The sequence below is a fragment of the Brachionichthys hirsutus genome, chromosome 21 (genome assembly GCF_040956055.1).
Source record: "Brachionichthys hirsutus isolate HB-005 chromosome 21, CSIRO-AGI_Bhir_v1, whole genome shotgun sequence".
In the NCBI taxonomy this organism is placed as follows: Eukaryota; Metazoa; Chordata; class Actinopteri; order Lophiiformes; family Brachionichthyidae; genus Brachionichthys; species Brachionichthys hirsutus.
In genome coordinates, this window is record NC_090917.1 from 5,353,721 (window position 1) to 5,376,714 (window position 22,994).

Genomic DNA, 22,994 nt, shown 5'->3' on the forward strand with positions numbered 1-22,994 from the left:
CTCTGACTGAAACACATTTGGGTTCTTTGTAGTTTTCATTCAGGAAAATAAAAATGTTTGTTAGCTCAGAGCTCTGATGCCATTTGGATCGTATTAATTTATCACCATGAGGGATGCGGTTAAGCTGATTGTCGCTGTGAGGGTTTCCTGGCTTACATCTCCATGTGGTGATCTGGTGATTTTCTAAATGATGAACGTGCATCTCCATGTGATTTGTTAACTTGATGGAGAGCGCAAATTGTTGTCAGACATGCGTTTGCACACTTTATGTGTAATTTAATTGCTAGGAAAAATGGTGATTTGAAATAAATGGTTAAATTTTACAATGTACAAGAAGGTTTATGTTCCCTCTTCACCAAAAAGCCCAGTTTTTGCGTTTTAGTGCTAAACTTTTAGCCGATTTGTTTTATTGGCCGAAGATTTGTGAATCACGGGTTTCCTGGTATTGCTTTCTAATTGTCCTTGGAAGGCAACCCTGCATGCAATTCTTGGTTTACTTAATTAGTTTTCACTTTCAAAATGTGAAATACATTTTTTTATTTTGTTTTTTACATTTGATCGTCAACCAGGTCACAAATCAGATCGGTGTAACCGACTAACGTTGTTTCACAGTGCAAATGACTTGCCACCCAGACGGTTCAGTTATCTTTAGCCTGTCTGGACCAACTGATTTATCCTGGGAAGTCATGAAATATCGGAACAGTCGGGCTTTTTGGAGACATATTTTAGAAAACTGATATTTAGTAACGCTCTCCTGACGGTTGCTGATTTTGTACGTTGTTTGCATTATTCTCTCTCCTTCATTTTGTCTTCCAGTAACCATCATGGGCAGTTAAAATAAGCTAGTCACCTGCTGTGTGGAGTGCAGAAGGTCGCCAGCGTCCCGGAGTGTCCCCCATCTCTTCCCACTCAGGTAGGCCAGTAACTTTCCAGCACAATGGCTGACGGAGAATATGGCGGCTTCGTGGACTGGAACCAGATGGGTGATCTGGCCAAGAGCAGCGGGCCCACCAAGGTCGACTGTAAAGACCAGAATGAGTTCAAACAGATGGCTCGGCAGGGTTACTGGTCCAAAAACCACAAACTGCGGGCGCAGGTTTACCGGCAGCTCATCAAAGCCGTTCCCTGCCGTACGGTCACACCCGACGCAGACGTATATCGTGACGTTATGGGAAACGCCGTCAACAAGAAGCAGTTCTCCCACAGCCCACTTCCGGATTTCGTGGATGGAAATCCTGTGCCAAGGTACTGCCTGAAGGAGGAGGCCGTGGCCTCGGTTCATCGGATTGTTAACTGCATTGCCGGACAGTTTCCGGACATTTCCCACTGCCCGTCCCTCCCCGCCGCTACGTCGTTGCTCCTGCACTTCAGCGAAGACGAGGCCCAGTGTTTCGAGCACGTCAGCCGCCTGCTGTCCTGCAACGAGCCGGGCAAACGGATGCTGGACCAAACTTTCCTGGCCTACGAGTCCAGCTGCATGACCTTCGGTGACCTGGCCAACAAATACTGCACAGCCACCCACAAACTGATCGTTGCCTCAACCCAGGATGTGCTTCAGGTGTACTCGGACTGGCAGCGCTGGGTGCTCGGCGACCTACCCTTCAGCCACGTCGTCAGGATCCTGGATGTCTACCTAGTGGAGGGCTACAAGATCCTCTACCGTGTGGCTATCGCTTTGCTGAAGTTCTACCGCAAGCATAAAGCGGGGCTCCAGGGAGACCAGGCCGATGAGCCGCGCCAGGGTTCGGATAAAGTTAGGGCAGACATTCAGGCTTTTATCAAGGGCATTGCCTCCACCATCTCACCGGATAAGTTGCTGGAGAAAGCGTTCTCCATCCGCCTGTTCAGCCGCAAGGAGATCACCCTGCTGCAACTCACGAATGAGAAGTCCCTGCAGCAGAAAGGAATCACTGTCAAGCAGAAGCGGTACAGTCGATAACTTGACCTCTTTCTGTTTCCAGTTATGTTGGAATTAAAAACGCTACCTGCCACGTCGAGTCTTGTTGCTAAAATACATATTAGTAAGTACAAGAGTTCCCTCAGAGGGTTCTCGCAGTTAAACGAAGCTAGAATATTTGCTATCATCACATCTGATTAAATGACTTTTATTGTTTAGAGTAGTGCAGGACCCAAAGTGTCACCACGGAATACAAATGATTGAATTAACTACTGAGGGAGCTTGATCATTGGCGAGAACAACCTTTTCTTTCTTCAAGCCTTTTTTATATGCTTCAAATAATCATTTTGAAATGGTTTTGGTGTCTTTGTCTTATTTCTTTCTGGTTGTGGGCCGTGGTTTCCCATCCACCGTCTTCTGTGTTATTTCACATTTCTCGGTGGGTTCTGTTCTCCCTGCTCTTTTCCAGGTCCGTTTCTCTTGCTCATTTACTCTCGGATTAACTGTATTTTATCCATGCCATGACGTCTGCTGCTGCTATTTTTTTTTTTTTTAATTCATAACCAACTGTGTGACCGGCCTGAAGTTCTGTACTCTCCTCCCTCTCTGTCTGTATTTCTGGCGTCGTCTCCAGACGAAACGTGCAGCTGGCTCTCAACCCCGACACTTTCTCCTCGGGGATTGTCGGCGTCAAGGAGATGCGAGACATCTGGTCGTGGATCCCGGAGCGCTTTGCCCTGTGTCAGCCACAGCTCCTCTTCACCACCGCTACCCATGGTTGCAGCCTGAACAGGTACTCTATCCAGCACGGCTTCTCGCAGTTCAATGGCGAGTCTTGCAATACGAGTTGGGCCCAAAACCTGAAGGAGATGTTCCAGAGGTACAAAGCCTTAACAGAAATGGTAAATGAGGCCGTAGGCTTTTGAAAATATTTTAAAACAAAATGTACAGATGCAGTTTCATGTTCCCTGTCCAATCCTAATATTCATTACTGTACGTTTTTTACAGTGGATTCATCGTTTGTGTTTTTCTTCAGATTCTACTCTCACTGTGAAGGTTATGAACCCACTCTGCTCCTCATCAGGACCATAGATGGTGACGTAAGCATCACAAACGTGAACAGAAATCTCTCGTTCACAATTACTGTCGTCATCAAGAACCACAGTAAGATGAAGAGCAAGCCTGGGAGAAAACCCAGTTCATGGATGAACTGACTGGGAATCACATGAGTTGGAGCTTGTCTGTAATTCAAGCTTTTTGCAGCAAACATTATTCCACCCTGCTCTCATCTGATTTTCTCTGGCGATCTTTATTTTAATCTGTATTGAAGTTTTTGTCGGTGAACGATACTTGGGATGCTCAAATTTCTGGCCTTTATTTAATTTGAAAGATAATTGGCCATTTGGGAACGGCAGCAATCGGCTGGCTGCACCAAATACGAACCGTCATCACTCTGCTTCTTGTCCAGTCTAAGACCACATCTGTCCCTGCTGCCCAGCTAAAACTACTCCAATATTCCGTCGAATGACTTGAATCCGGTTGTTGCTAACTCCGGTCCCACTTTGCTTCAGGTATGTGGAGCCTTCCTGTCCACTGATTGGGAGGAGAGGAAGAGGGGAGGCAACAAGTTGAGTTTCTTTGGCACAGGGGAGTGTTTCGTCTTCAGGGTGAGTTTCTTTTTTTTTTTTTCCAGCCAATAACTATACTTTTATTCATCTTAAAATTTAAAAGAAAAAAAAGAAAGAAGTGACATTCATCTTCAGCAGTACCGGACTTTAAACACCAGAGGGAACCATCCATTCTGGCTTCTCAGGTCCGTGACATGACAATAGGCCTAAGTTGCCTGACCAGCTTGCTTGCTTTGAAAGCCCTTCCTCGACTGTCACGATTCGACTACGCCTTAAGTGTGTCTGCCTGTGATAGGGTAGCACTAACTTCTATCAACGCCTGCGTTATCGGTCGTGCCGCCTCTATAATTAGCATTATTGACAGTACAGGGCGTGCATGATGCCCAGTTGTGGACTGTTTGAATGCACACGCCTGATGGTTCACGCACTAATTCTTGAGCACACACACCGATCGGAAGCTAAGCCGGTCGTACCTGACCTTATCCTCGCTTGACACCAGAGGGAAGTGGAGACAGTCTCCAAGGACTGAAGTCTGGGACGTGCGTTTCGACTTAAACTGGTAGTTTAATCGAGGATGTGATCTCTATTTCACAAGATGCATTCTTAAAAATCAACAGGATGGACATGTACACACAAAAACAGATTGTTTATTTGGTTTTACGAAGTACTTTAAGTTCTGCAGTAGCAAACCAATCATATTATTAGAGCTCTCTGTTCATGTTCAGGTGTGAGATGCGTATTGTTTTCATGCTAATAAATGCAGGATTTCTCCATTTATTGAGGGTCGCTCACTTTGGTAGTTGATGAGTGTCCGCTTCCTTCACTAGCTGAAGCCAGAGATGGAGCGCTATGAGTGGGTGGTGATCCGCCACCCGGAGTTGGCCTCCTCCGTCAAGGGCCAGGACCTGGAAGAAACCCCCCCATCTGAGGGCCAAAGCATGGACGACAGCAGCCTGCGGCAAGCGGAGAAACCTGCCGGAGAGCTGTCGCCCTTCCTCTCCGCCCGGCACTTCAACCTCAATTCCAAGAATACGTCCATGTTCATGGCCGGCAACTTCGATTCCATCATAGTGGGTGAGTGGAATGGTGGTTATGGTTGGATTGTATTTGGATAGATGTGGAACAGCTAGTTATCAGGTTCAGGGGTAGTACCGTTTTAAAACTGAACTAAAGTTATCTAGAACTTATTATAAAGCGTGCATTGTGTGTTGACTCGGGTTGCCTATGTATTATATTAAATGTTGTTTGAAGCGCCAACAGTTCAATATAAGACACGCAAAGAAAGGAAGACATCAGTTTATACAGAATATTATCTTATTCTGCACGGACGTGAATGTAAACCTTCAGATACAAGGTGGTGGTTCCGTGTTTTAGTTTAAATATGTGACTGGTGTCGGCCTCGTCATATGGAACTATTTAAGTCAGTAACTTCCACAAACTCTTTTGTGCATCAGGCGGCGGCGAAGGCAACGCCCTCTACATCGACTCCGAGCTCAACCACGGGCGCACTGGCAGGTGCACGACCTTCGACAACCCTCCGCTGTGTGCTGAGAGCTTCCAGGTTTCACTCTTAGAGGTTTGGGGTTTCCAGGACGCCATGGTTTCATAACACCGCATGCACAGACACGCAAACACAGAGGTAAACCCAGACAGATGTGAACTCTGATTTACTGGACATCCTTTGCCACAGAAATTTGTGATTAAAGTCGAGAAAAGAAATGGCAAAAACGGCGGCATCCGTCCAGCAAATTCAAGTCTGACTTCTTGTTGAATTAAGCAGAATATCCGTGTGAACAGTGGTGCCAATTGGTGTATTTTTAATCTGTCTCCTTGTATTACGGCGCGCTTATAATGTTAAAGTATATGGAAGGATGTCTTCAGGATCGCCTCCAGATGAAAAGAAAAGTAATTTAAATTAGAGTGGTTTTCTTCTCTGCTCAAATGTTCACGTTCTTCGTGCGCTGAAATATAAAAAAAACTCTGAATGTCAAATTAATAAATGTGTGAGGGGGGGGGGGGGGGGGGGGTTTATCTCTACCCAAATCGGCTGTGTAGGTGTCTTTAAAGTCCGTAAAAATATTCACCAGGCCATTCTGATAAAGAGTAAAGTCTTGTATTGTTGTTGTGTCGTATCGAGACGGCTTTATTTTTGCTCAAGTCACGTCCTGTTCGTCCAGCACAATTTGATTTGCTAAGCGTCTGTGTTCTCTGCTAAAGGAATTAACGTGTCGTTTGAGACTTTTATTTGGATTGGAGTGTTGCCATTTTGCACCGTGTGTCACATCCTTTTTTGAAATGAGCAGTAGTTTTGTCCTCTTGCGTATTCATATGAACAGCAGTATAAACTATTATAAGAAGAAACGTATCTGGTGTTTCTGGGTTTACAAGTAAAGACTACAAATGCACTTAATTTTGTTCTTCTGGTAGCCATGTACCCTTCCTGGTTGACGACGCTAATAAAAGTTTTAAATGATGTCCTGTTGGGGTGGGGGGGGTATTGTTGTTGGGTTTTAACTTTTATTTTGTATCTAAGATGAAACGTGTGCTCCAATAAAATAATAATAAATGAATGCTACATTTGCTGTCATTAGTTGTCTTTGCTGTCACGCTTCAGGCTGAGACAGGAATGGTGCCGTGAATTCAATCCATAATCCCATTTTTTGGGGTTTGCGCTAGTCTCTGCAGGTAAAGCTAGATTGAGTGACATTAAAGGACATATAAATAAATTACATGCGTGCAGAAGGTTGTCTGTGTCTAGAACACTGGCTGTGACTACCAAATGAGTCATGCGTGCTCCTGTCCACGCTGTCTATTTATTGTTGGGACGTCTTTATAGAAGCTGACAACAAACTGCATGACTGGAAAACAATGGCGGAGGTGAATAAGACACTCGAATGTATCTGTTAAAGGCCTTCCTTCAGGAATCTTTCCAGATTTGATTTGTGCACTTCTGTTTAGCAGATTAGTAGAGAATAGCCTATCCTGACTTTCGCCAAACATTTGTTTTAAAAAAATGTAAGTACAGAAGCATTCTGTCAATCGAGTTTGCTACTTTACTATAAAGGCTCATTTAATGTATATGGCTGATTGATTTCTTACTTCTCATAATTCATGAGCAGTAGCGCATCTGGCAGACGGATAGTGAATTAATTCCTGTTTGACAGTAAACAGAATTAAGTCTTGCTGAGACTTTGCCATTCGCTCAGTGTTCACGCTCGGCTAATGGCACGTGCACTTCTATATTTAGCTGCGCCTTTGGGTGTTGGTCTGGGGTGTCTCCTGAAAACCACACTTTCTATCTTCTAGCAGTAAGATGCTTAAGTATTTAGCACAAGACTGAGATGGGTCTGCTCCTGCCAGCAGATAACAAGGGGCTATGAACCGAGGGAGGATTAAGCGACTGTCAATCGACATTGCGGGAAAAAAAAGTCACCTTTAACTGGAACACATTAATATAATTTAATATATCCTAGGCGATTCACAAAGAAAGCTCCCACAGTCGCTTAGAATGGGATACGGTTTCTCCAAAGAAGTTTCTGATCTGGCCCCACATTCCTGCTTTTTGCACCAGGACCAAATCATCTGTGTGGAGAGGCGGTCGAGGTGGCTCGGACACCGCGGGGAAGATGAAGGGTGTGTGTGACAGTCCCCATGTCATCCTGCTCATTCAACATTATCTAACCCAGTCAGCACCAGAGAGGGGCCCCTCCCCCCCATGTCACTGCAAATGCCCTTCATCACAGACCTACTTCCTCCTCAATCGGTATATATCTTGCTTCACTCACCGAACACTTGGTTGTAAGCCATTATGAAACTAGGCCTATTTGAGGCCGGGGGGTGAGCTGTAATCATTTTCACTACATTGTACCTTTCCCTGCTGATTCACAGAACACGCATTGACCCCAAGACCGATTGGTTTTATTGGAAAGGCTGCAGAATCTCTGATGAGGTGGGATTACCTTGCATATGTACTCAAGACATCGCACCGCCAGTAGTAAATTACTCTCTGTAACTTGCATGGCGCTCTTCTGTGACTGAGTAGATCAATGCAGGCTTCACTGATTAATAGATTGTCAAAAGTAGAGGATAAGAACTCAAGATATTCTTTCAGCTGTTCTTAAAGACATTTTAAGGGAAGGAAAGGGAACTGAGGAATTCTCACAAGGGCAAGAGACCATTCAGGATGCAACAAAAGTGATCTAATGATTTTTAATGTAAATATGTGATTGTAAATATTCAGGTATGACTGTTCTTGTGGTACTTTGTCACATGACCAGGATACTCTTTCTGCAGTGTATGAGTCTATCTTAAGTTTGAAAGTTTTCCCCATTTAGGTTATTAAAAAAACTATTTCTATTATCCAACATGGAACCCGTCCCAGAGAATATTGAACAGGATTTGTAATCTGTAGCACTTTTCTTATTAAAAGCAGACTTTTCTCTCTTTTGCTTCTTTCTCTGAATCAAAATGTCAGGGCCTCCACAGTCTGCCTCTTAACTAAACATCTTCCTCATCAAAGGACGATTGCTTAAACATCAAACGGGAAGCCTGAAGCGGAGCATTCCAAAGCAAGACCTGATGGGGGGGTGACGCACCAAAAACACATTAAAGTATAAAGTATTAAAATATTTTTGTTTCGTGAAAGAAGTAACTTATTACTTTAAACAGACCTTTCCTATTTAAAAAAAAACACATGTTGTGCCTTATCTTATCGTTAAATAACGTCGTTTTGGTAAACCCCTCCGCCCCGTAGATGACGCGTATTTCCGTAGGCCCGGTCAGGTGACTCTTTCCGCGTCGCCATTTTGCCCCGCTGCGCCGGATACTTATCAGAAGAGTCGTGACTCGAGTCTTAGTTTGGTGGCCTGACGGTTCCCTGTCCGCGACGTTTAGCAGTTCCAGACCGTGGCCTGAGGGAAGTGCGATTTTTCGTTAAGCAGTTGATTTTATTTATTTTTATATACTTTGAGAAGAATGGCCGCCGACGCCCCCCCACTGTACTCACCGTTCTTCGCAGTGATGGGTGCCTCTGCTGCCATGGTGTTCAGCGGTAATTATAACACATTTGCAAACTTTAAAATTTAAGTTGTTTTTTTGTCACAGTATGGCGACTGTATGGTTTTTCTGTTAACCCGCTTTGTAATTATATAAATGCCCTCAGAGATATGAATTGTCAAGTGTGCTGCGTCTTTTTGAGCGCATTTGTAGAAGCCATCTGCTAGCTTTGCTAGCTTCGCAGCGCTGCTAGACTCGTCATTATTTCAGACAAACTAGGAAATGTTTTACTCCGTTTGCCGTTTTTGTTTTGGCAGCTGGTCATTATGATCACTGCTCTCCTCTCCTCTTCGACGACGTGTAGCAAAGACTAATCGAGGCTAGCTAGCTTCCTGATGACAAATACACAAGTTCGCTTTGACGTTAGCTTCGCAGCTGGTTGCGTGTTTCGTGCTTTCTCTCTATAGATGGAACAAGTGGCTGTTTTATTTAAGATTTTTTCAAAGGTTGGCGATCATTTAGAAGTGACACGATGTTTTTTTTGGCTAGCTTCGTCCACTTGGCCTTAGGTGCAGTGTAAGTTGTGGGTCAGGTTTGTTCTGCGTTGGTTCATTATAATGTCACGCTACTGCCTGCTGGGCTCAAGAATATTAAAACAAATGTTAGAATAATGAACAAAATTATGTTTGATAGCTTGAAGGAAGACCTCAGTCGTCACCGCACCGATTTAAATTATATGACGCTGTAATGCGAGCACCTCGTAAGTTCTCAAATGGCTTCTGTCGCGTCTCATCCGAGTGTGAGTTGTTTTTATCTTATTTTCGCAGTAACTTGACCAGTAATCTCATTTCTTTACGACTTGGCAAACCGTGAGACAGGTTGAACTGCGTTACTTCCTCATTGCCCAAAAGGATGACGCAAAGTCACGTGATTGTCACATGATGAGTCTCTCTGTTAACAATTGATCCTATGAAATGTTCATGCAAAATGGTTACCTTTTTAAGCACCAAAACGTGCTTAAAGTGTCTATTTTAGGCTTTAGCCAGAGGAGGCTACATCTGACTGTTTGTAAGCTGTGCAGTATCATGTTTATAGACTGCGACGTCTTAAATGAGACATTTTCTGGTAGATGGAGCCGCGTGTGCTGTTTGACATTGTTTTTATTACTTGCAAAGTTCCTAAAAGCCATCACGACTGATCCTGTCTAGACATTAAGCAGCTAACGTTATTTTGACGGCATCGCGTTGCTAAATCCATGTTGAGTGCACGACTTTGGTCCGTGTTGGCCGTTCCCTTGATGAAGGTGAGAGGAGGCTGCGTGACGGACTACAGGTCTATATCTACGGTGATGAGACGCGTGCCGGCGTCACGCACACTTCTACAGGAGAAGCTTTCCCATCGTTTGATGCTTCTATGCGCTGGTGGGCACCCACCTTCATGCGGCTGCAGCAGAAGCATCACAGCTAGTTTTGGAGTTAACCAATGCCATCGGGCTCGATCCAACGCACAAATCTAAGAAAGCGGAGGCACAAGGCGGGTTCTTAAGAGTTGGGTATGGAGTGGCAGGAACTATGCCAGGTTTGTTTATTATTATTTTTAAGTGGCCATTTTGCCAGAAGAGACATTCTGCTGTGGCCTGTTTCTTCAATGGAGACGCCACAAATTACTTTATTTATCGTAAAAGGCTGATTTGCTGTTTTTGATTGAATGTATTTATTTGATGTAGAATAAATTACATGTAAACATGCTTTTTAATATTGCCGCGAGACATGAAGAATAAAAAAATGACACCATGTAGGAAGGATGGGTCCAGTAATCAATATTTATAGTTGGATTTAATGGTCATTCATTTTAATGGATATATCTGTATCTCATTACAAATAAACGAGGAATTGATCAATCCGGCGGCTGTAAACATCTATTTGGAACTTGTGCATTTCACTTATCCTTGATATTTTGCTATTGATTAAGGAGTAAACTTGTAGGATATAAAAAAACAAAACTCTCCCGTCTTGAACACATCTTTTGTCAGTCTCTCCTTCCTGGGAGAGCGGCCCGCTGTTGCTCTTTGCTGAGCTTCCTTGTGTTATTGTTTTTTGGGGGGGTTGCGCTGAAGGTCGTAAAACCTGTTGAAGCTGATTTGTACTTTTTGTTGTTGTTCTTTACGTATGGCTTCTAATTCTAGAGCAGGGTGTGATTGGACGTTCTCTTTGTGTCTCTTCTGCTCGTCTTGTACTTGGGCCTCTGAAGATGTGTTTTGTTAATAATCAGGGCTTTTCCCACCCAGACACTGATTCACAAGCCTGCAGCCATCTGGCGGAGGAGTCAATTCCAAAGATGGAACGGACAGAATATTCGTTTCGGCATCAAGAACGCACTCTTATTCCCCTTTTGACGTTAGCAAGAGAAGCCTGTTAAGGAGGAATCGAAACTGTTGAACCAGTTTCCTTTTCTCATTTCTCCTTCTTTAACCTGTTGTGACCTTGAGTCTTAGCTCGTAACTTCATGTACGGTTTCCTCGCGGTTCTGTCTTCCCTGCAAGCCTTGGGAGCAGCCTACGGCACGGCCAAGAGTGGGACGGGGATTGCCGCCATGTCCGTGATGAGGCCGGAGCTCATCATGAAGTCGATCATCCCCGTGGTCATGGCGGGTATCATCGCCATCTACGGCCTGGTAGTAGCGGTGCTGATTGCAAGTAACGTTAAAGAGGACATCCCCCTCTTCAAGTAAGTTCGCTTCAGCACAGCCATCGAGTCAAACGCATCTCCGGTTTTTATTCTGTCAAGACGAGGAGAATCTCGTTTAATTTAATTTAAAAGTCGGGATCTACCAACTTCCTGGTTCTAGTCTGGCTGAAAACGGAACTGAAACTAATCCAAGCGGTCGGGGGTTCAGGGTTTCCAGAGAGGAAAAATTCCATTCTTGCTCGATCGGCGTTCAAAGTCCGGTTTATGGAAGCTCCGCACTGTCCGCACCTTCCAGCCACAGTTCCGTGGCTGCTAACGGTGTAAATTGCTAACCCGATTCACGTGATCATGCGTAATCCCTGACGCGTCTCTCTGTTTAGGAGCTTCCTCGACCTGGGAGCCGGGCTCAGCGTGGGCCTCAGCGGGCTGGCGGCAGGATTCGCCATCGGCATCGTGGGCGACGCGGGCGTGAGGGGCACCGCTCAACAGCCGAGGCTTTTCGTGGGCATGATTCTCATTCTGATTTTCGCTGAGGTCTTGGGTCTCTATGGGCTCATCGTCGCCCTCATCCTCAGCACGAAATAAACACCCGAACTTTGCCACCGCAAGACGAGTCCCGTATGTCGCTGCTGGAGGAAAGGTCGTAAAAAATTCCTGCCACACAAGATGAAAGAAATTATGGTGCCAGGGGGAGAAAAAAAATAGTGCCACAGATATGATCTTATTTGAAAAAAATGTGTGAAGTCATCCCAATTTGATAACTTGTTGATGCTCGATGTGATCTGTCTTGTATGTGCGTCTCAAAACAGGCGTTTGATGAAGATTCCTTTCTATCCCTCCACTGACAGCCTTCCCTCCTCTCCCATGCCAATCTGGGAGTCGACACAATGTGTGCGTTAAAACTGGGGGTGCATTTGTGAATAGAAATGTATATGGACTTAATGGTTTTTTTAACTGATTTTATTTATAAAAAACAGTTAATTGAACTTTATAATACAGCAAGTCTAAACTCACAAATATTAGATGTAGGTATCTATGTAGGCAGATTTACTGCACTGGGGGGGGGGGGGGGGGGTATTTGTGGTTGGAATTCCTCTGAATGTAATTCTTGATTTAGGATTGCCTTAAGTATGTTGCTGGTGAGGTGAGTTGTGTGTAGCTGCATTCTAATCATTACACAAACATCAGTTTCACCCTGTGGTGTGGCTGTTTGCATTAAAATGTGTCTCCCCTCGCCATCCTCGCCCCGTCATCTCTAGCTGTACTTGGGTCGCTTCCGCGTCCCAGCCATTCGAGTCCTGCGTGGGCTTCGTTGTCTCGTTGCTGTCGGATATGGAGCTGAAGAGCGGGCTGGTGTCCAAAGATTTAATCCAGATAAAGAAAAGACAAAAATGTGGCTGAATGTTGGGAATTAAAATGAAATGTCTGTGACGCACCGGTTTGTAGCATCCAGCAGGAATCCAGTGTTCTTGTTCGACTCGGCTTCACGTCGGGAACGGTCCGATTTGATCTGGACTTTTGTTTTCTGAAACGAGCTGCCACTGTTGCCTTTTGATGAAGTGCCAATCTGCAATCCTGTAAGAACGCTGGTGTCGAAATGATCCTGATGTGTTGACAATCACATTAAAGATTTCATCTTGGCTTTGACTCTCTTCCAAATGAGCAAATCTGTTTTCACTGCCGTTTGAAAAGCAGCGTGTCTGACATTTCTGTTTGGCTCTACAGTATTTATCTCGCCGTTCCTTCACACCCTCGAGACTTCCGACTGCAAAACAAACTGCCAACGCTGCGTTCCAGCGTCTACGAATATGTGAAATAGCACAAACTAGAATCAGGATATATTTTAATATAATTTTTTGCGCATTTCAAATATCAGTTCAACACACAAATGGAAGCTTCAGGTACTTCGGAGGCTGTCGAGCAGCGTCTGAGAAATCTGGCTGATGGCCCTGAAGGTGGCGCTGTCAGGAAAGGACTGCAGGAAGTCTTTGCCTTCGTCTATGCTGGAGCTGAGCAGCGGGTCCAAAGGCACAGAGCCTGGAATAAAAATGCTATTTCTTTTACCTCTGCATGCTGTACTTATACCTGGATCAGCATTTATAAGTGTGGCAGATATCAGATGCCTCCTGGATGAGGAATGGCGAGTAATCAAAACGTGTGTTTTGCATTAGCCTCACCCAAGAACACGGATCCGGTCAGCTTCGCTAACTCCTCGCCGCCGCCTTTTGAGAAGATGTTACTGCACTCCTGAAAACAGCATTTTTTTTTAGAATACGCTAGCGTACAGTACAGCAATGTGTATAAATATATATATAATATCCTTCGATTTTGGTATTTTAAACGGTTCCGCACCGAGCAGTGGGGACACACGAAGCCGCTCATGTTCTCTATGATGCCGAGGATCCTCACTCCGGTCTTCTTACAGAAGGTGATCTCTCTCCTCACGTCGCCCGTGGATACGGCCTGTAGAGGAGGAGAGGAAAGTTCAAGTTTGATGACCCTTGGTCTCGCTGTAAACCTCCGGGTAAGTGATGTTCTAGAAGGCTATAAAGGTGTGTTGCATCATGTGCTTCTCTGGACCAAACCACACCTGAGGGGTGGTGACCAAAACGGCTCCGTCCACTCTGCCGTGCTCCTTGAGGTTCTCCAGTACTGCTAAATGCTCATCGGACGTCCCGGGCGGCGTGTCCACCAGCAGCACATCCAGCTCGCCCCACGCTACGTCTGACACGAACTGGCCAATCAAGGCTGTCGGGTTAGACGCAAGGTGCGCTTTAAATACACAGATGGTGAACGTTCCACTCGGTGGTCTCAGCATCATCATAGACCGGTAACGGACCCGTTTTCTTGGGTCCCCTCCACACCACTGCTTCGTCTGGGTCCTCCAGCAGGAAGCCGATGGACATGAGGGCGAGGCTCTTCTCGGCATCGGCGTAGACGGGCACCCAGCCCGAGTCGCACTGGTGCACATCAGGCCGGCCAACACTGAGCATGCGGGGGATGCTGGGCCCACACAGGTCGACGTCGAGGATGCCTATCTGAGGAGCACACAGGGAAAATATGGAGCATTTACGAGGCAATGGCGCACTAGAGGTAAACGTGTTGGAGTGGAGAATGGCACTCTGCTGCAGATGCGCACATCTGGGCTTGGAGCTCACCTTCTTGCCTGCATGCTTCAGGGCGAGCGCCAACTCTGTGGCGATGGTGCTCTTGCCTACACCTCCCTTGCCTGACAGGATCAACACGACGTGCCGGACTTGGGAAAAGTTCGAATCTCACGTGGAAAAGAAGAATCAAATGGGTCCATTCAGCACGAGCGAAGCAGATGAGTGGAAGGTTATTTCATACTTTTATATATCAATATTTATCAATAACTGTAATAATTATGTGTGTTTATTTCTATGTACAGTACTCAGATGAAAACGCAGTGACAGCTAAACGCCAAGGTTTTATTTAGGACTTGGCAGAGTTGAGTATGTAAAACTGGATCATTCACAATTAGCATCTGCTAGACAGTTAGCTCGCTATCTAATGAGCGAGGATCAGTTTGCGTCAACAAACAAGGAGAAGAATCAACGAGAGCTTTAACCCCCAAACTGACTTCGCTGGCCGGTACATCACGCTTACCATTGTTTTGTTCCATATTTTCTACGAATAGACTAATATCGTGCGGTAGAGAACAGGAAACAATAACTTCCGTAAATCGTCACGCGCTGTAGCCAATCACAAAGCGCGTTTCTTCTAGCGCCACCAATCGACTGCCGATGCGCACCGCGGTGCATTCAAGGTACTAGAAATAAAATCCGTGTGATAAAAATGTGCAATTAAATGTTTCATTTTTGACTCTTATAAGATAAGATAACGATTCAGCTTTTTGATAGTTACAGACAGTACTTATGTATCATCCATCTGTTTTGCATGAATGCCTTACCTAATTGTCCCAAAACCTCGAAAGGTACTAAGTTAAGAGGAAATTCCTCAATCGATTTTGTAATTGATCCGTGACCCTTGATGGTTATGATACATCACCTGAAGCGATGTTTTTGTGCTTATTTATACGCTCTAATGAACTTTCATACTGAGAAAATTCACAGAAGTAAAAGTAAAAGACCAAGTTCTTTTGCATTAGATTTTTACTGGTCATACATAATTCTTTTTTCAACTTTAATCACAGAAATCTGTCAAACAACAAAACAAATATTGTTGTAAAATATGAAATAAATACAATGAATGATTATTTAAATGACCATATTACATTTCGTTTTAAGTTCAATATTGTTTTACACAATGAACCTGATATCTAAGGCGTATTTCTGGAATGTAAACACTAACATAGCAGCAAAGTGTTGATAAAGTGTCGTGAGACAAGAGATTCCGTCTGATGTCCGTCCGTCTTAGTCTAAAACGGACGGATCAGTCCAGGACCAGTTGGGGGTTCTGGGATGTGAGGCAGAAGTAAACTCTGGCTGATACGTCAGGTCCAAGATGCCTCCCTTTACCTTCAGCTTTCACGACAAGCCCAACCAGCAGCCTCTTTCTGTCTTCTTCTGACCCCAAGCTCTGGTACGCCTGAAAAACACAGGACATTCCAATGATTTGTGAAGTAAAAACCAGAGATTAATCTGTGCATGTTCTGATTTTTGTTCTAAATCGCTAGTACCACCATCTGCAGCTTTCGTTCAGCTGTACCTGCAGCAGCAGCCGAGGAGACGGGTAGGCTGCAGTCAGAGCGGCGGCCATAGTGGAGCTAACTCTGTTCAACTGTTGGATCTGCTTGCTCCAGACCTGACTCAGCCCCGACCCGTCCTTCTCCACCCGAACGCCGCCAGCCCACGGACTACCCACACAGAAGGACAGCTCCGATTGTTCCGCCAGCTCTCTGGAAGCAGCAAGGACAAAAAGACAGCAAACATAGTGATGGAAACGTCCCGTCTCTGTCAATGCAGCAGCTGGAGGGGCAAGCGTACTTGAAAGGCCGCTTTGATAAGGCCTTAGTGACAGCGCACACATGGTCAGTGATCTCCTGCCAGCCATCCAGGAAGGCCAGGGAGATGTTCTTACAGAGCTGCAGATACACAAGGACCTGGAAACAGGAGGAGACAAACAAATGATAAATAAAGAGGCTGCAAGGTAAACAAATGGTCAGCATTGAGCTAGTTTAGGAAGGAAGAGAGAGAGAGAGAGAGAGAGATCAAAAACAAACCCACCTCCTCAATGTCCAGATCATCCATCCCCAGTTTGGACCGCAGTGTTTCAACTAGTGAGCATTCACCATAAGCATTGGACCTGACGGTAAAGCAATGATCCATGTCAATCAGCATAGAATAAGGTAAAAAAAAAAAAAGAAAAGAAATCTCACCAGAGATTCATCAAATTATTACAGATAAAAGAAGAGACCTTAAATGTTATTTTCCATGTTTATTATTAATCATCAGAGACACATGCACCAACCAGTAATCTGCTTGACCGTCCGTCACCAGAAGGGTGACGACCTTCTTCACATCCCGGTTGAGATACTCCAAAAGAGGACTGAGGAAGGAATCCGCTCCACTCTCCTCCTCTTCACTGTCTAACATCTGGATTGACATCAGCAGTCCATTATGAAGGAATTTGTCAGAGTTCATTTACCTGAACCAATAGCTGCACTTACTTTCTTAACCGAGACTATCGTGTCCATAAAGTCAGTAAGATCGAGCACCACCACCACTTGTTCCTCCTCCACAGCGTCCTGCCTATCATCCCCCTGCTTGATGCAGAAGAAGTGCAAGAATATGTAAATGCAGAAAATAAATAACAATAATCGAGCTAAAAAATATATCAATTAACGCATAATTCAAACGACAAGGACCTGGACAGAGACATCTTCTAAGATGTATATAACATACAGCAAATACACGATGAAATAAAAATATATGCAGATACCATCATTCGCTAGGCATCCACTAGAGGGCGGTGGTGCAGAAGTGATATCTACAGAAAAGATAATAGAAGAAGTGTGAAATCCTACCTGTGGTAAATCCCTGGTCCACGTGATGCTGCGCGGGAGCTGCCGGGCCTCGATGGTGCGTCTCCATTCTAACGTTGTAAGGGTGTCTAGCAAGATATCTGAACCCTCCTGCTGCAGGAGAGCTTAAGAAACGCGCCCACGCACGCACACACACACACAGACACACGCACGCACAAATGAGATTATTCTGAATGAAACTCGTTTCTTGTTAGACATGTCGTTTTTTTTTTTTTTTTTTTAATGTAGGTGTATTTTAAAATCCGCGCGGTCAGACAAAAACCTTCCGACAGCACCTGAAGACAGCATGGTGCGTTCGCGTACCTGGGTCGATGCAGGTCGTCAGACACCTGAGGCAGCTCTCCGGGCTGAGGCTCTTGAGGTTCCGAGCAGCCTCTCTCCTCCTCTGCTGCTCCTCTCTCCGCTCCTCCTGCTCCAGGGCTCGGGCAGCTCTCCGCCTCTGCCTCGCCTCCTTCCTCTCCCCGGCTGTTTGTCTGTCCGCCTCGATCTCCTCTCTGGTGCGGCGTTTCCTTTGGGTGCGACCACTGTCCGTGTCCGGTCTTACCGGAGACCGAGCCAGGACTCGGTCGCTGCACGGTGGAAGGGTTTGCGGGTCGAGTCTCTGATCCTCTGTTAAATCAGTGCTAATTGTTACAGGTCGATTTCTCTCTTCCCGGATTGCGTCAGCGTCGCTTTCCTCAGATTCGGATATTTCCCATGTCTGAGCTCTGCGCAGCGCAGACATTTCACAAGTTTGACCGTAAACACAGTTAACCCATTCGGTGAAACATTTTACAACCGAGGGGACGGATTGAATCTCTTCTACGGTGTCCGATGATGGCCAAGAGAGATAAAACCGCGTTCGCTATATAACCCCTTTAGCTAATTTTAAAATAAGAACACATATTTGAATTTTAAATTGTTCCAAAGTGGGATACTCTGAATTTAATAAAAAAGCTACTTTTGTATTTTGAGTATATTGTGATATAATTATTACGGGATAAAATGTTTTTTTTGTTTTAATTTTAAAACGACAACAAGACGATTGTTCAACGATGAATGATAAAAGAGAAAAAAAACACGTGACAAGAACAAAACAAACAGAAACAGGACCTCAACATTTTTTGTGCAGATCTCAATCAATAAAGTTTGAAGAATGTAAAAAAACAACAACAACAAAAAACTCGGAAGCAGATTTCCAAAATATCAATGGCGTCCAAAAACAACTAAAGATGTCCATCCATGTACTTTATAGATCTACAGTGATCCGGACGCACAAGTTCAGGGAAGCCTGTTGTATCAGCAACAACATAAAAGTATGTCAGTAATCAGTTTATTTTACAGCCAACATCCTTTTTGCTCACGATGACTGAAGCGGCAGAGAAAGGTTTGTCTGTCTGCGGGTTTATTATTGATGAATTACCCATCATTTTTAGCTCATCCGCATAACCAGACCGTAGCTGTCCACTTCCCTGGGACGCTGAATGCTCGAGTCAGCATTTTCAGCGTCGTTAGAAGAGTTAATGTGAAGTCAGCATTTATGGTTGACTTATAAATACTGTCTAAATCGCTAAATCTATAACTGTGATGTCATGTTACAGGCTTGTCTGTTGGTAAAACCTCTTTTTTTAAAAAGTGAAAGCACATAAATAAGCAGGAAATACCATTGATAATCTATGTTTTGATGTTTGCAGCGTATTACCGCTTTGTGGTGCTGGTCTTCAACTGTCTGATGACCTTCGGCTCCTACTTCTGCTTTGACGTCCCCAGTGTTTTACAGAATCAGTTCCAAGGGGTAAGTAGGAGGTACCAGGAGCTTTCTTATAAACCCTGTCCTCGTTTTGCAGCTCTTCACATTTTTCTCGTTTGCTTCCTGTCACCTGACAGAACCTGACGTGTCCCAACACAACGGTGATCAATGGGACCGTTGACTGTGTGCTGGGACTGGGCTTGACCCCTCAGCAGTACAATCTTCTTTATGCTATCTATGCCTGGACGTAAGGAAACACACACTCTCTGCTGACTGTACTGTAACACACACACTGAGCACTTCTGCATTTAGTGCATGCACAGCTGATGCTGTCATCTCTCATCAGGAATGCCTTTGTGGTGATCATGGCTGGGTTTCTTATTGACAAATTAGGAAACCGCTGTAAGTTAAAATGATGTCATATATTTCAGTCTGTGCCCTCAGACAGCTGATTTATGTTATCTGACGGAGAATCGATTGTCCCTCTGTTCTTTCTGCAGTTGGAGTGTTTCTGTCCTCCTCTCTCTGTGTTTTGGGCTCATCACTGTTTGCACTGGGCTCCCACTTCAAAGGAACTCCCTATCTGCTGCCCCTCATGCTCACAGGCCGACTCCTGTTTGGAGCAGGCAATGGATCCCTGACCGGTGAGGCCACTTATTACACACCATTAGCAAATGTCACCTCAGAATAATTTTCCTAAGTTCCCCTGTTGTTTGCATGTTCATCAGTTGTTCAGAACCGCATCACAGCCTTCTGGTTCAAAGGGAAGGAGCTGGCCATGGCGTTTGGTCTCACCTTGGCTTTCTCTCGCCTCGGTTCAGTCCTGAACTTTGTCCTCACCCAGAGGTTTGAAGAAAAATATGGCATGCAGTGGACACTCTGGGGTGGTGGGTTTACAACACAACTGGATGATGACATCATACAAATGTTTTCTTTATGCTATGTGGAACATGGCGCTTTGTTTTCTAGGTGTGCTATTGGGTGCGCTGAGCTTTCTATGTGCCGCTGTAGTCGGTAAATTGGATAAGATCGGGGTGAAGCAGCTGGGTCTCGATAGCGTCATTCAAGAGGAGTCTCGCAATGTGGTATTCTATTCTATTCTCCATACATGAACTCCTAATGACATTTCAAAGTGGCAAGTTCAAAAAGCATAGGACCTAACATTGAACCCTGTGGAACACCACAGTTTATTTAATTGTTTTTTGATTGATATTCATTCATCATTATGAAACGTTTATCTTTCTGTGTGTGTTTGTGTGTAGAGAATTCAGGATGTGAAGCTCCTGTCACTCAGATACTGGCTGCTGGTCCTCTCCATCACGTTCTTTTTCAATGGCATCTTCCCATTCGTTGCAGATGCTAGGTAGATCTGTTATTATGTCCTACATGCATATTGTGTTATTTTTAGGGCAGAAATGGTCATAGCTGAATAGCTTTAGGCTCAGGATGAGCCTAAAAGCAGTCTCTGAATATTAACCTCAGTCAAATGGATAGTATATATGTTTTTTACTCTTCTTTGCAACGTATCTATTTGATCAAAAATGACCATTTTGATGTGATCCTATGATGTACCCTTAAATCCTTATGTGTTGATTTATTTTTCTGTCCAGTAAATTCATTCAGGATAAGTACAGCGGCTACAGTCAGAAAGAGGCATCTTATATTGCTGGTGCAGTTTATGACAGCTCACTGGTCCTCTCAGCTGGTGTGGGAATTCTCATAGTGAGTATCTGTAACCCAGATCTGTCTCTAAACTGTCCAGAAGTTGCAGAAAGTAATGTCAAATATGCAGATATGTTGTACAACAGACATTCTGTTGTGCTGGCTGCAGGATTACGTGGGTCTGCGGGGCATCTTCATTGTATCCTGTGCTGTCCTCACACTGCCTGTCTTTGGACTCCTGGCCTTCACCTACGTCTCTCCTCTCATCGCCACCATATGGCTGGGAATCACCTACTCTTTTGCTTCTGTGAGTTTAGATCCATTTTAATTTCAAATACCCATCCTGAAGGCATCCGAAATAGATGCCAGAGCCACCTCAGGTGGCTCCATTTTGATGTGGAGGAGCAGCAGCTCTACTCCGAACTCCTCCCTGGTGACTGAGATCCTCACCCTAACATTCCCAACATGGGAATTCCTGAAAATTTGATCAAGATCCCTCCATAACCTCTTGTTGCTAACAGACAGACAGACAACGCCGGTGCCTCACCGGCGGTAGTAATATGGGCCAAAATGGAACTTCTTGAGATGGATAACATATTCAAGTCTGTGTTGTTAATCTATGCTGATTTTGATGATTTTTTACAAGCAGCTAAATGAGTTTGTGTCACAAATTTATGACAAAAATGGTCTTAACCAACTGAGCTTTATTCCAGCCAAGCATGTGGTCCTCTATCCCCCTCGTGGTACCTCAAGCGACTCTGGGAACAGCGCTGGGTCTGGCCAGCTCCATACATATGCTTGGAGTCGGCGTGTCCAATCTGGTCATTGGACAGATTTTGGGCACAAAGTCTAGGTATGAAAGTAAACACTGCTGTGCCTCATTGAGCGATTCCCACAATATGTTAGAGCTTCGTTAACTTTTTACTGAACGTTTTTTTTTTCCATTCTCTGGTCAGTGAAACTAAAATTCCGCTGTGGCGTTGGCAGAGGATGATGATCTTCATCCTGGCCAACATCATCAGCTGCATCATCGCCTCAGTGCTGCTCAACGTTGTCGACCACAGACAGGTCAGTCATCCCACACACAATGTTGTGCACATGATGCATTCAAAATGGTCAGTTCATGTCTTCACCTACAGGGTGGGATCCTGAACAAGACGACGAAGAGGTCAGAGCAGGCAAAGAAGAACTCGGACCAAGAGATTCCTATTGTGGCAGAGGAAGAACAAAATCAGGATGTGGAAGCGGAGGGGATCGCTCCTCATTCTATTAACTCTTAGGATTTCAGTTTGAGAATTTTGCTCCTAATCATTTTTTTTACACTGATCAGCCATAACCTCATGACCACAGACAGGTGAATTGAATATAAATGTTTATCTCGTGATCATGGCACTTGTTAGATTTGTGGAATATATTTGGTAACAAATAAAAACTTTATTTCTTTGTCTATTCCTTGTAACCTCACTGTTCCCACTGGGACCTTTTCATTTACACACACATATACTCCGTCTTACTCCTGTTCACTTTCATTCCTCTTTTCTAGAGAATATCTCCTATCAGGGCACAGTCTAGCAAGTGGACCCGAAAATCCAGAGACTCAAGCAGGGATAAAAGAAAAAAGTCTTTACTCACATGAGGCAAAAACGCAAACAAATAAAGAGTTCCAAATAATAATAGTAACAGTAGGAATAAAAAAAAAATCAAAGACTAAGGGATGATAGGCCGGGATCACTAGGTAAAAACTGAACAAAAATACACAGCTAAAAAATTACTCAACGAGCTGCAGCTGGAGAGAGTGGGCAAACAGGAAAAATGAAGGCGCAGGGGCTGCGGGGGTGGCGCCGGGAGCGACGGCCAGCCGCCGCCGCTCAGAGGAGACCAGCAGAGCAAGTATAAAAGTGGATTTAAATTATACGGCTCAAAATGACAGTTGAACCCGATGACGTCAAAATGACTGATAATTGAGGGCTGTTGACGTGGATGTCTTTTTGTTCCTGTTTTTCTTTGGCCTTGAAATATAGTGAAGCTGATGTGTGTCTGAGAACAAGGTGAGCTCACTTACATATAGGTATAGTTGGGCTCATAGGATGGCAGAGTTTATTCCAGCCACCCTAAATACTGGGCCCTCTCCTTATGAGAGACTTTACCCTCGATCCACCAACGGGGTCACAGGTCAGGAGGCAGAAGTGCCTCCTCCCCACTTGAAAGTATGTTCATGTTCACGTTCATGTTATTGTTTCATGACTGTTATTGTTCGTTTTTTGTTTGTGAGGGTCACTTGCTTACTTATTGCCTGGAACATGTATGAAAGGGCCACATAACCTGAAAATCTCATCTTTAAATGTAAACGGTCTGAGTAATCCAGTCAAGA

General features: G+C 44.6%; 5 protein-coding genes across 5 annotated transcripts; 3 read left to right on the forward strand and 2 right to left on the reverse strand.

The window, feature by feature from the left end:
- The first annotated feature begins 937 nt into the window (after window positions 1-937).
- On the forward strand, window positions 938-5,134 carry tbc1d24 (TBC1 domain family, member 24). Its single transcript, XM_068754748.1, has 6 exons — window positions 938-1,926; window positions 2,532-2,690; window positions 2,934-2,997; window positions 3,469-3,564; window positions 4,353-4,599; window positions 4,980-5,134. Exons 1-6 carry the CDS (start codon window positions 938-940, stop codon window positions 5,132-5,134), a joined length of 1,710 nt encoding a protein of 569 aa, XP_068610849.1.
- A 3,195-nt stretch (window positions 5,135-8,329) lies between these two features.
- atp6v0cb (ATPase H+ transporting V0 subunit cb) lies at window positions 8,330-12,854 on the forward strand. Its single transcript, XM_068754294.1, has 3 exons — window positions 8,330-8,575; window positions 11,063-11,246; window positions 11,588-12,854. Exons 1-3 carry the CDS (start codon window positions 8,500-8,502, stop codon window positions 11,790-11,792), a joined length of 465 nt encoding a protein of 154 aa, XP_068610395.1. The 5' UTR covers window positions 8,330-8,499; the 3' UTR covers window positions 11,793-12,854.
- A 194-nt stretch (window positions 12,855-13,048) lies between these two features.
- nubp2 (nucleotide binding protein 2 (MinD homolog, E. coli)) lies at window positions 13,049-14,871 on the reverse strand. The gene is made up of 7 exons (XM_068754516.1): window positions 14,835-14,871; window positions 14,366-14,481; window positions 14,047-14,245; window positions 13,798-13,955; window positions 13,560-13,670; window positions 13,385-13,454; window positions 13,049-13,244 (listed from the first exon to the last, which is right to left on the reverse strand). Exons 1-7 carry the CDS (start codon window positions 14,848-14,850, stop codon window positions 13,105-13,107), a joined length of 810 nt encoding a protein of 269 aa, XP_068610617.1. The 5' UTR covers window positions 14,851-14,871; the 3' UTR covers window positions 13,049-13,104.
- A 521-nt stretch (window positions 14,872-15,392) lies between these two features.
- eme2 (essential meiotic structure-specific endonuclease subunit 2) lies at window positions 15,393-17,956 on the reverse strand. The gene is made up of 8 exons (XM_068754769.1): window positions 17,536-17,956; window positions 17,215-17,336; window positions 16,858-16,950; window positions 16,659-16,783; window positions 16,415-16,493; window positions 16,175-16,290; window positions 15,897-16,086; window positions 15,393-15,776 (listed from the first exon to the last, which is right to left on the reverse strand). The coding sequence occupies exons 1-8, from the start codon at window positions 17,954-17,956 to the stop codon at window positions 15,621-15,623; spliced, it is 1,302 nt and encodes a 433-aa protein (XP_068610870.1). The 3' UTR covers window positions 15,393-15,620.
- A 620-nt stretch (window positions 17,957-18,576) lies between these two features.
- Window positions 18,577-22,024, forward strand: LOC137910218 (lysosomal dipeptide transporter MFSD1-like). The gene is made up of 13 exons (XM_068754652.1): window positions 18,577-18,598; window positions 18,906-19,006; window positions 19,099-19,208; window positions 19,308-19,363; window positions 19,462-19,605; window positions 19,690-19,848; window positions 19,931-20,046; window positions 20,224-20,324; window positions 20,572-20,683; window positions 20,793-20,930; window positions 21,337-21,476; window positions 21,580-21,691; window positions 21,763-22,024. The coding sequence occupies exons 1-13, from the start codon at window positions 18,577-18,579 to the stop codon at window positions 21,901-21,903; spliced, it is 1,452 nt and encodes a 483-aa protein (XP_068610753.1). The 3' UTR covers window positions 21,904-22,024.
- Window positions 22,025-22,994: the final 970 nt, after the last annotated feature.

Bases quoted from the DNA above. Each gene is read 5' to 3' on its own strand.
- tbc1d24 (XM_068754748.1), top strand. From the start codon at position 938: ATGGCTGACGGAGAATATGGCGGCTTCGTGGACTGGAACCAGATGGGT. The intron at 3,565-4,352 runs GTGAGTTTCTTT...TTCCTTCACTAG, and splicing joins GGGAGTGTTTCGTCTTCAGG to CTGAAGCCAGAGATGGAGCG. The intron at 4,600-4,979 runs GTGAGTGGAATG...TTTGTGCATCAG, and splicing joins CTTCGATTCCATCATAGTGG to GCGGCGGCGAAGGCAACGCC.
- atp6v0cb (XM_068754294.1), top strand. From the start codon at position 8,500: ATGGCCGCCGACGCCCCCCCACTGTACTCACCGTTCTTCGCAGTGATG. The intron at 8,576-11,062 runs GTAATTATAACA...CTTCCCTGCAAG, and splicing joins TGCTGCCATGGTGTTCAGCG to CCTTGGGAGCAGCCTACGGC. The intron at 11,247-11,587 runs GTAAGTTCGCTT...CTCTCTGTTTAG, and splicing joins GAGGACATCCCCCTCTTCAA to GAGCTTCCTCGACCTGGGAG.
- nubp2 (XM_068754516.1), bottom strand. The intron at 13,455-13,559 runs GTGCGGAACCGT...TGCTGTTTTCAG, and splicing joins TCGTGTGTCCCCACTGCTCG to GAGTGCAGTAACATCTTCTC. The intron at 13,245-13,384 runs GTGAGGCTAATG...TTTTTATTCCAG, and splicing joins GACCGGATCCGTGTTCTTGG to GCTCTGTGCCTTTGGACCCG.
- eme2 (XM_068754769.1), bottom strand. From the start codon at position 17,956: ATGTCTGCGCTGCGCAGAGCTCAGACATGGGAAATATCCGAATCTGAG. The intron at 16,951-17,214 runs GTAGGATTTCAC...TGCATCAAGCAG, and splicing joins GGACCAGGGATTTACCACAG to GGGGATGATAGGCAGGACGC. The intron at 15,777-15,896 runs GTACAGCTGAAC...TGTGTTTTTCAG, and splicing joins CTCCTCGGCTGCTGCTGCAG to GCGTACCAGAGCTTGGGGTC.
- LOC137910218 (XM_068754652.1), top strand. From the start codon at position 18,577: ATGACTGAAGCGGCAGAGAAAG. The intron at 19,007-19,098 runs GTAAGTAGGAGG...GTCACCTGACAG, and splicing joins TACAGAATCAGTTCCAAGGG to AACCTGACGTGTCCCAACAC. The intron at 20,325-20,571 runs GTAGATCTGTTA...TTTTCTGTCCAG, and splicing joins CCATTCGTTGCAGATGCTAG to TAAATTCATTCAGGATAAGT.